Source organism: Limulus polyphemus, unplaced genomic scaffold (genome assembly GCF_000517525.1).
Source record: "Limulus polyphemus unplaced genomic scaffold, Limulus_polyphemus-2.1.2 Scaffold3903, whole genome shotgun sequence".
Lineage (NCBI taxonomy): Eukaryota > Metazoa > Arthropoda > Merostomata > Xiphosura > Limulidae > Limulus > Limulus polyphemus.
In genome coordinates this window covers 86350-98435 of record NW_013669513.1, presented here as the reverse complement: position 1 = coordinate 98435, position 12086 = coordinate 86350, and the positions used below count along the sequence as shown (strand labels likewise).

Sequence of the window (12086 nt, the reverse complement as noted above, 5' to 3'; positions counted from 1 at the left end):
GTAAAAGAGTAGCCCAAGAGTTGGCGGTGGGTGGTGATGACTAGCTGCCTTCCCTCTAGTCTTACACTGCTAAATTAGGGATGGCTAGCGCAGATAGCCCTCGTGTAGCTTTGCGCGGAATTCCAAAACAGACAAACAAATCGTTCATTTAAATAAGAGTTTTCTTGACTGAGTCACAAGTTCTAGGAATGTATGAAAATATCACAGTAACAAGTTTGAATTTCTTGTTCTTCTTTCTTCTGCTTCTTTTTATTACCCTAATAACTCAAAAACCTAAACAATGGTGTCACCCAATTTCACTGAGTTGACATAGTTTCAAATGGATTATCTGCTTTTATGAGCATTATTAAGAACTAGTAGTAATTTCAAAAATAATAATTGTAGTGTAAATTATGTTCTCATTACTCCTTGAAGTTAGCTTTCTTACAGAAATTCGGTGTTCTTTTAAAAAGCTTAAGTACAGGGTGAAACGGGAATTACCAGCCAGTAATAGATAAATAATAAATATTACAGTTGGAACCTCATTGTATTTAGAACTTGGTTATAAGTACAACCTTCTTATGTCTATTGAAACACTGCATTAAAAAAACAACAACAAAGAAGTAAAGAAAACACATTTCAAAAACGAAGTAAATGTAGGGATGGCTAATATCAATCCTTAAAAAAACAAATGAAAACAGTGTAGTATAATGTTACTAACAGACAAAAATAAGATAAATTAAACTCAGTTTTGATTGAACAGTTATATATATTGCTATATGTTAATTCTTACCCGTGCTGTTATGTAGGGATGATCTTGTTTGCATTGTTTTTGAAGTATTGATAATAGCCATGCCTGTATTTACTTCGTTTTTTTGAAAAGTTTTCTTGTGTATTATTATGTCTCGTTTTAGTAACTTTAGAATTTAGAACTGAAAGCTTTGGCCACCACTCTAGCAGAAAGCTACAAATTACAGGTTCGAATCCCCGTCACCGAAAATACTCGTCCTTTCAGCCGTAGGGGTATTATAATGTCGCGATCAATCCCACTATTCGTTGGTAGAAGAGTAGCCCAAGAGTTAGCGATGGATGGTGTTGGCTAGTTGACTTCCCTCTAGTCTGACACTACTACATTACGGACAGCTAACACAGATATCCCTCGTGTAGCTTTGCGCGATATTTAGAAGACGAAAAAAATAGAAATTTTAAATCTTGTTTCGCCCTTCTAACAGCCTTCTTTATATTTCATGCTGTGAATCTATAACACTCGTGACTTTGAATTTTGAATTAGAAGTCCCATACTTTTGTGAGAGCATGCCATAAAATGCAATGTTTTACTCATAATTCTTTATATTTTTTTCTTGTGATTCTTTTCGTTTTTTTTAATCATCTGAATTTCATGATTTAGTATCATGTTCAAGTGATCTGATTTTAACTAATCAATATTCGTAATGTACTGGGCCCGGCATGGCCAGGTGGTTAGGGAGCACGATTCGCAAACTGCGGATCGCGGGTTCGAATCCCCATCCCACCAAACATGCTCGCACCTTCAGCCGTGGGGCGTTATAACGTGACAGTCAATTCCACTATTCGTTGGTAAAAGAGTAGCCCAAGAGTTGGCGGTGGGTGGTGATGACTAGCTGCCTTCTCTCTAGTCTTACACTTCTAAATTAGGGATGGCTAGCGCAGATAGCCGTCGTGTAGCTTTTCGTGAAATTCAAAACAAACAAACTTAATATACTGGTTGTTGAAAAAGTCTGGGAAAGTCAATGAACACTACAGAATGTGTTCAACATGCTGTCCTTGTAATTCAAAACAAGTTTGAATTTACAGCAGGATTAACTAGACCTTCTCATACTTTGACAGCTCCATAATCAGTCACGTACCTGAATTTAAGAAAAGCTGCAAATCATCTTTGTTTCCAGACTTTTCGAACACCCGTATAATGATCGCTTCTTATTTAAAGACAGATATTTTTTATAAGGGATAAAAGGCTTGATAGAATTATGATATTTTTTATTATTATTTTGCGTTTAGTTTTTACAAAATTATTTCCCCAAAAGGGGGGCAATTTAGCTGCAGCATTCTATTTTTTTTTTGTTAAATAATTTGCAAAACTACAGATGGCACCACTAGTGTCTTGATCATTGTTGTTGTTGTTGTTTTGTTCTATAATTTTAAAATTACAAGACTCGATAAATATTATTTTAATTTTTCTTACACAGAAATGCTTATGCATTAAACTTGCATTTGAAAAATTATTTTAGCTTTATAACATTTACAAACGATCATGTCAAAAAGCAAATTGTTTCAGTCTGAAGTGAAAGAATATTTAGGGCAAAACCTACAAAACTTACCGAACTAGCTTATTTCTCCAGTTTTTGCTGTATTTTGCAAACGCATATGCACTTTCAATGTTATACCTTTATTTTAATGATTCTGTAGCCAATGACAGACTAATAATTATAGAACATTTAATTCTCCGCTTTTATTTGCCGATTCAATTTTTTTAGTGTATTTATTGTTTATTTCTTTACTGTTATATTTCAGATTCAGTTGGAACATTCTCATGTACAGCTACAAGCACAAGTAACTACATCCCAATGACTCAACTAAAGGAAGCAGGCGGAAGTATGAAACTCCAAGTATGTAGACTATTGAAGCTAGTGATACTAAGCCTAACATGTACGAATAAGTTTTAGTAATGAAAAAAATGTTACTTATCTGAATAAGAAGAACGATCTTATTGAAGTCTACACGATTATTCAGGGCCTCTGATTTGATTTCCTTTTGCTGTATTCTGAACGACAGGGGGACCTGGCTTGGCCTGGTGGTTAAGGAGCTCGATTCGCAAGTTGAGGGTTCGAATGATCGAATCCCTGTCACCGAACATGCTCGCCCTTTCAGCCGTGGAACCGTTATAATGTGACGGTCAATCCCACTATTCGTTGGTAAAAAGAGTAACCCAAGAGTTGGCGGTGGGTGGTGTTGACTAGCTGCCTTCCCTCTAGTCTTACACTGCTAAATTAGGGACGGCTAGCACAGATAGCCCTCGTGTAGCTTTGCGCGAAATTCAAAACAAACAATCCTTTTTCGAGTGAAGTGGTCGCACAACACAGACAGGCTAGTTATGTATCTTTGCGCCCAACAACAAATAAAATATTCATAGTGCTGTTTTTAAAACAACCAATCAGAATTTGTCAAATACTTTTGGTAAATAAAGCTGAGAAAATTCTGAATCTGTGAACGTGCGGTGAAAATAATGAAAATAAAATCAAAACTGTTAAATATTGTGTACTTTCATATAATTTTTATTTATCTTTTATTTAATTATTTTTTAATTAAATGTATATATTTTTACTCATTTTTAAAAACGTTAACAGAAATATATAATTTCGATCAAATTAAAATTAGGACATTGTTTTATATATAAATGTATAGCATTTACTTTAGTTTGTTTATATAAGCGAAACGCAGGGATCGAACCCAGAATTTGAACGTGATAATAATCCCGAATACTGATTATCTTAATAATGATAAATATAAAGCGAACATCAAGATTTTTGTTTCTGCCCCTCTTGGCACCTTAATCACAGTGTTATATGTTATAGTGCCCCCTAGTGTCACAGCGGCATGTCTGCGGACTTACAACGCTAGAAACCAGGTTTCGATATCTGTGGTGGGCAGAGCACAGATAGCCCATTGTGTAGCTTTGTGCTTAACTTCAAACAAACAAATATGTTATAGCAATTTCAAGTTAGTAGTATTAACTTAATTGCCAGTTGATTTAACCGCTAGGGCGCTCAACTCGCAATGTGCAGGTCACGAGGTCGAAATCCGTCGCCGAACATGCTCGCCCTTTTAGTCGTGAGGGCGTTATAATATGACGGTCAATCTCACTATTCGTTGGTAGTGAGTAGCCCAAGAAGTTTGCGGTGGGTGGTGTTGACTAGCTGCCTTCTCTCTAGTCCATCACGGCTAAATTAGGGACGGTTAGTGCCAAACAGCACTCGAGAAAGTTAAGTATATGATATCAGTACAATATAAATATATATTACTGTACTTTTAAAAACTTATTTAAGCAAATTTGTTATATATGATGAAATACTGGTGCTTCTTAAAAGAAAAATAAACCTGTCCATTAAATCTCCATTAGAAATGACTCCCTGTAGCTCAGCGGTAATTTTAAAGGCTTATAGAGTTAACAACCGGCTTTCGATACCCACACAGCACAGATAGCCCATTTTGTAGCTTTGTGCTTAAACAAACAAACCTTTAGAGGTATTTACAAATTGTTTTAAATATGTACGATGTAAGTTACGTATAGTAAAATGAGTTTTTGGTTTACGTTGAAGAAAATCAAAAAACAAACTTCACATCGTAGCAAAAACACATTGTCAGTTAACAGTTTCTCGATTTTTGTTTATCTTTTTATCAAAATGCCCCCCCCCCTGGTGAGTCAGCGGTAAGTTTACGGACTTAAATTGCAAAACTCGACGGTTCGATTCCCCCCAGTACGTCTGCGGACTTACAACGCTAGAATCTGGGTTTCGATACCCGTGGTTGGCAGAGCACAGATAGCCCATTGTGTAGCTTTGTGCTTAATTATAAACAAACAAACAAAACCATGCAGTGGACAGAGTACAATTAGCCCTCTGTGTGGTTTTGCACTAAAAACAACAACAACAACAACTTGTTTGAGCTAATTAATTTAAAATTATTTATTTAGTAAGTGAACATTTCTTGAACGTTTTACTGCTCTTCTATAAATTAGTCGATGTTTTAAAATACTCTGGCAACATCTGTATTTTTATAAACATGAGTTTTGACAACATTTAAGTGTTTCCGTCAACAGTGAATGGGGGTCAGCGATAAGTTTACGAACGGACGTACAACACTAAAACTTGATAACCTTTTAGAAAATCAAAGTTTTGAGACGGCTTGACGTAAAACTTTATAATAAATGTACGACGACCATTCGACAAGATTTACAGTAAAGTAACTTACAGAGATACACGAGTATATATATATACAGTACAGAACAAAGAGGTCACATGACCGGATATTGCTTCACAGTCTAATATAGGCATATTTTTCTAATAAACCCTGAAACAGTAGTGTGACAATATATATATATATATATTTGGCCAAATCAACTATTGATGTCTGATATTGTAAGTGCAATTAAGATAGAGCCTTAACCTCCTACTTATGTCTATCTTTTTCCATATTTGTTTTCATCAATATGTATGTTCCCGTAGCAGGGATTAATTCTGATGACAAAAGCAACCCGGGTAAGGTTAGGATGAATTGAATACTGAAAAGAAAACAACAAAAACGATACAAGTCTCTAAATTTTACTGTAAGGACACAAAGCCCCCCCCCCTGCGATATGCCTGCGGACTTACAAGGCTAGAATCCGGGTTTCGATACCCGTGGTGGGCAGAGCACAGATAGCCCATCGTGTAGCTTTGTGCTTAATTACAAACAAACTGTAAGTACACGTATCTTATTACCGAATGACCTTTCAAAAATCATACATCTTAATTTTAGTACAGAAATGAATACATTCAAAAGCTTTTAGTTACTGAATATATTGTGGCATCGAACTAATATCTGTATGTATAGTTTTACCAACCCTATAGAAAATCACCTTTTTTTTTATTATTATTATTCCAGCCTCCTGCCAAGCCCCCAAGACGGCCAACAGTAACAACAATTTCACCAAGTAATAAACTTCACAGGACTGGTTCTGATTCAATTTATGAATACCTCTGTCTAGCCACAAGCGGCAGAGAATTCGCCCACCCTGCCAGAGGAGGTGAAGAATATGTCGATATGAAGCTCAGAAACAGTATAGCAGAAAACTATGAAAACACTAATACAGTTCTAGCAGACTCTACTGATGGCGCAAGCGATGACAAAGTAGTCAATCTGGAGAACCCACAAAATACAGAAAAATGTGTAAGTGACGTGTCTAATGTGAACAGTTTATCTGAAATGTATGTTAATATACCGTTTGTGACCGATCGAGGAAGGTTCGAGAGTGCAACTACCTTACGCAAATATAAGATGTTTACTTCTTCTTACGAAAATTTGCCTCCATCAATCAGTGCAAAAGCCAAACCCAATTCTCATGACTTCCGTCGTAAAAGAACTACGGTGCAAATTCCACTAAATCCCACAAATTACGCTCTTCCTCCAACTTCGGATTTTTCTCGTCATTCATCACCCACTGCCAAACTTAGAATCCACGAGAAGATGAGACCCTTGAGTCAAGTAAGTTGAAACTGTTTAAATACCATAGAATAAGTTACAAATGGCCAGGTGGTGAGGGCGCTGGTCTCGCAATCTGAGGGTCGCGGGTTCGAATCCCCCGTCCCACCAAACATGCTCGCCCTTTCAGCCGTGGGGGGCGTTATTATGTGACGGTCAATCCCACTATTCGTTGGTAAAAGAATAGTCCAAGAGTTGGCGGTGGGTGGTGATGACTAGCTGCCTTCCCTCTAGTCTTACACTGCTAAATTAGGGACGGCTAGCGCAGATAGACCTCGTGTAGCTTTGCACGAAATTCGAAAACAAACAAACAAAATTATAAACTATTATGTCTTAATAAGTACGACACGCGTAGAAACATTATACAAAGCAGTGTGTTGTATTTATATTAATTTCTATTAGATATAAAATTTGTGGTAAACTTTCAAACACTTAAGCCATTGTTAAGTAAGTTGTTGAAGCTTGTCTAATGAAAATTAGTATTTCATTTACCAGTTCTTATGTATATGTGTGGTCATTTTCTTTTTCTATTTTGGGATAACTAAAAACCGCCAACAACTAGCAAGTCATCAGTCGTAGGGTTGATCTATTTTCAGCCCGACATGGCCAGGTGGTTAGGGCGCTCGACTCGCAATCTGTGGGCCTCTGGTTCGAATCCCCCGTCCCACCAAACATGCTCGCTCTTTCAGCAGTGGAAGCGTTATAATGTGACGGTTAATCCCACTATTCGTCGGCGGTGGGTAGTGATGACCAGCTGCATTCCTTCTAGACTTTCACTGCTAAATTAGGAACGGCTAGTGCAGATAGCCCTGGTGTAGCTTTGCGCGAAATTCACAATAAAACAAAACCAAATCTATTTTCGTTATCTTTACCTTTGAATGTTATATTTATTAAACAAACAATTGTGTTGAAAGAACAGGTACTTGCAAACAAGATTAAGTAAAATTGGATCCTTTTATTTTCTAAGAGTGAAGGTCAAAGTTCGATGTCCAGAAAATTGCGCTACCGTGAAAGATTAAGGACCTCGTACATCATCGTGGGTTACTGTGTACAATAAAACAATTTTCCTGTTGAGTAAACACAGTTCTTCTATTTAAAAGCAAGACCAATAGGTGGATGAGAAGAAATGAAACAGTTTTGTAATTTTTACTTGTATTGTCAATATCAAACAGCTATAAATGATTCTAATTAGGTCAATTTACTCATTAGTTCCACCAACACGTTTCGGAAAAGTGCCGCTTGTACTTTAAGTGTGGGAGCTTAAAAACAGCATTCCAAAAACCACGTGACATCATTATGTCATATTTTAATAGACCAGCCAACGACTGTGTGTGTGTACCGTATATGTTTTCTTAAATAAAAATAACGTATATGTTCACGTTTTATTGGTGCACGTACGTGTATGTGTACTGTCGTCAAACATAGCATTAAATTACCGAACAACCTCGTCCACGACTCCACACAGTCCGCCACATGTCGGGGTAGGAGACTAAAGTGTACTTGAATGAATCATTACTTTGTCTTAGCGCTAGAAAGTAAAAAAAAATGTTATGTGTAGAGTTATTGCCAAATAGTGTCTTTTCAAAATGACTTCTTCGTGAGTCGGACGCTATCGTATTCTATTTTGAGAATAGCGCTCTTTACTTTCTTCAGACTCTAACTTAAGGTAAGGGTTACATAGAATAAAGAGTCTGACTAACAAAGTTTACGCGTGTGTCGTGTAGGGGTATAACGCAGCTTAAGCCTAATCAGTTTCATTGGCCATGTAGAAGCAACTGTTTCAGACCCCGGACTTTTGTTATCGATCAGTCAATGTACAAGATATCGTTCCCACGCCCTATCTCATATGACAACATTCGAGTGTAAAGATATACGCTGTTAGGTGAGGTTAATTTTGTGCAGTAATGTCCCATATATTTATAATATAAATATGTATATGTGTGTCTACCGTTCTCTTATAAAGTTATTAAGATCGTTCATACTTCAAGCGTATTATTTACTCGATTTCAGTAGAATGGAATTAATATATTTGAAATGAGTATTGTGCAATCGTATTTTTATAGTAGCCTCTGTTACTTTATGCTGTTCTTTATTTATTGGGAACGAATTGCCATTATTTTCGAATACAGTCCGCGAACGTGATTGTTAGTTTCAGTTTCGATATTTTATTACTCTATTTATTTTTTAATTTTTTTTTTTGTGACTGGTGACGAAAAAAATTGATTTTTTTTTCTTTAATCCTACGTCAATATAGGATGAATTAAGTGATAGACCACCTGAAGCTAACGAGGTGAGTTTTGTTTTTATTTTTAATTGTAAATTTGTTGTTGTGAACGTAATAGAAACAGAATGGATTTTACACTAATATTTGTTGTGTGTGTGGAGTTGTACTATAGAACGTTTCATTTGATAAATAGGTGCAACCTGTGGCTTATTTGATGTGAAAGTAATTTCCGGGAAATATTAATATTAAATGTTCGTCAGTTTTCTATAAAGTTTAAATATCAGATGCATTTGCGATAAGCACATAAAACTACCGCTAGGAGTACGTACACTTAATTTGTATTATCTTAAAAATCTAAATTATTAGGTTATTTGACGCTTATATTATTAGGTTGTTTGACGTTTATGATAACACACACACACACACAAACTAACAAAAATCAAAATGACCAGACTTATATAACATAAACCAACAATTAGGTTGTGTAACAAAATGAAATGTGAATTTTGTAGTATAATTATACACTGTTGATCTGCTGTTTTAGGTTAAAGTTGTTTACGCGTCGACGAATTTTGACGTATTCTCGACTCTATATATTACTGGCACTTGAAATGTTATGATGACCCCTGCCCTGGAGTATAACAGAAGCTGTGTGTTACAGTTGTTTCACACAAACTCCGTGATATATAGCATCTGTGCCCCGTGGATATTTTTACTTCGTAAAAGAAAACTAGAATTTTATAAAATACGTTAGAAGGATCCACATAAACAGTTTTTCTGTTGTTTTTTTTTACAACTGGGATTTAAAGGAATTTTTTTAACTACACTGCACAGCAATTAAGATTTTTTTTATTATATATTTTTACGTTTAACAGTCTAACAGGAACGTGTTTAGACATATTGCCAAATCCATGCGATGTGGTCCCTAAATCTAAGTTATATTCTTCCCTATCAAATTTATATCTTTGGGGCAAAAAAAAAAGGTAACATTGTTTCGAAACATTGTTAAATATGTCAAGTTTACGCTTCATAGATAAAAAAGTTAATTTTTGTGCAAAATTTTTTGTTAAATCCAGGAAATTTAGATTTGTGAGTCAAAAAGTTAACTGCATAAAGAGGCATATTTGAACCTATAAATGCTGAGTGTTTGAATCAAAAAGTTAACAGTGTTCAAAAACATTCTTCATAACATTGTTCAGACACATTGTTGAATCCGTGAAATTTGTTAAATCCAGGAAATTTAGATTTTTGAGTCAAAAAGTTAACTGCATAAAAGAGGCATATTTGAACCTCTAAATGCTGAGTGTTTGAATCAAAAAGTTAACAGTGTTCAAAAACATTCTTGAAACCACGAAACGACGTGTTTCTCTCAATCTTCAAGATAACATTGTTCAGACACATTGTTGAATCCGTGAAATTTAACAAGATAACATTGTTGAATCCGTGAAATTTAACAAGATAACATTGTTCAGACACATTGTTGAATCCGTGAAATTTAACAAGATAACATTGTTCAGACACATTGTTGAATTCGTGAAATTTAACAAGATAACTTTGTTCAGACACATTGTTGAATCCGTGAAATTTAACAAGATAACATTGTTCAGACACATTGTTGAATCCGTGAAATTTAACAAGATAACATTGTTGAATCCGTGAAATTTAACAAGATAACATTGTTCAGACACATTGTTGAATCCGTGAAATTTAACAAGATAACATTGTTCAGACACATTGTTGAATCCATAAAATTTAACTTTCTGAGTATTTTGTTCAAAACAATAACCAAAAATTAAACACACTGGCTACGAGTGCTGGAGGTGAAATTACATGAGTAAGATTGTTTGTTTGTTTTTGAATTTCGCGCAAAGCTACACGAGGGCTATCTACGTTAGCCGTCCCTAATTTAGCAGTGTAAGACAAGAGGGAAAGACAGCTAGTCATCACCACCCACCGCTAACTCTTGGGCTACTCTTTTACCAACGAATAGTAGGATTGACCGTCACATTATAACGCCCTCACGGCTGAAAGGGCGAGCATGTTTGGTGGGACGGAGATTCGAACCCGCGACCCTCAGATTGCGAGTCGAACGTCTTATCCACCTGGCCATGCCGGGCCACATGAGTAAGAAAAGACAATTTTTTTTTATTTCCGCAAAATATTCCGCGCTGTGGATCCTTTATTAAGTATATTTTTCAGAAGATGAGCAGAACTCCTGTATTTTGTAGCACGTTATTTGTAAGTTTGTTTGAAGTTAAGCACAAACTACACAACGGGCTATCTGTGCTCTGCCCACCACGGGTATCGAAACCCAGATTCTAGCGTTGCAAGTCCGCAGACATACCGCTGTGCCACTGGGGGCGTTATTTGTAAGAGCGTATTTTTAAATATTTTAATTATCAAAGCAGTATTGTCCTTAGCAGTTCTTATTACGTTCTCGACACATCAGAAATACTTTGTGCTGGTACGTCATTATTACTAACTAATATTCATATTGTAGAAAGAAGGCTACGATCATCAAAAGATAAGTAATTCCAGTAGAAAGGTCGCATGAGGTTTGCCATTTCAATGCTCAGGAGTTTTGACCACATTCGAAATCGTTTACTTATAAACTCATATTTTTAAGCACAGAATAATTTCTAAATTATTTCAATAATACAAAATACCTTGTGTGGGTTAAAATTTTGTTGAATTTAGCGAAAAGCCACACGAGGGCTATCTGAGCTGGCCGTAACTAATTTGGAAGTGGAGTACAGAGAAAGCATCTAGTCAACACCATTCAAGGCTAACTTTTGGACTACTCTTTACCTACGAATAGTGGGATTGACCGTACCATTATAACGCCCCTAAAACTGAAAGGGCAAGCATGTTAGGCGACGGTTTTCGATCCAGCAACCCATAGATCACAAGTCAAACACTCTAAACCCCCCCATCCCCCAGGCCGTGGTTTAAAATAAAAATGTAATATTTATAAACTTTGTAATTACTAGCAAGCATTATGCCTTAAAAGTACCAAAAAAATTCATAACTGTTTTTGGCTAAAAAAAGAAAACAATAAAAAATAAGCGTAAATTATTTTGTAACTTATGGATTATACAGAATATTACAATTTATTGCTTTTTAATATTAATAACGAAATACTTTCTTTGTTTTCTTTCAAACTAAATGCATTGGATGTATTAATTTCGCTTAGGCTGTTCAATATCAAGGGGCACGGCATGACCAGGTGGTTAGGGAGCTCGACCTGCACGCAGTATGAGGGTCGCGGGTTCTAATCCCCATCCCACCAAACATGCTTGCCCTTTCAGCATTATGGGTATTATAATGTGACGGTCAATCCCACTATTCGTTGGTAAAAGAGTAGCCCAAGAGTTGGCGGTGGGTGGTGATGACTAGCTGCCTTCCCTTTAGTCTTACACTGCTAAATTAGGGACGGATAGCGCAGATAGCCCTCGTGTAGCTTTGCACAAAATTCACAAACAAACCCCCGAAGGGGGGTGGAGGGTATTACAACCGGGTCTGTTTGTGTTTGTCTGTGTTTCCGCGCGCGTATCTCAGTAAAACTAATGGACCCATATACACAAAATTTTATACGAGATTGGAAATA

General features: G+C 36.1%; 1 protein-coding gene across 3 annotated transcripts in view; it reads left to right on the top strand.

Moving 5' to 3' along the window:
• The window catches only part of LOC106470250, a 57960-nt gene that overhangs the window by 4977 nt on the left and 40897 nt on the right, over positions 1–12086 (top strand). The window contains exons 4-6 of one of the 3 annotated variants that reach the window (XM_022398848.1): positions 2530–2624; positions 5659–5943; positions 8510–8545. In XM_022398848.1, coding sequence (XP_022254556.1) covers positions 2530–2624; positions 5659–5943; positions 8510–8545 — 416 coding nt within the window. Of the gene's footprint in view, positions 1–2529; positions 2625–5658; positions 6259–8509; positions 8546–12086 lie in introns of all 3 variants that reach the window. The other 2 variants (XM_013930793.2, XM_022398847.1) reach the window with 2 other exon arrangements.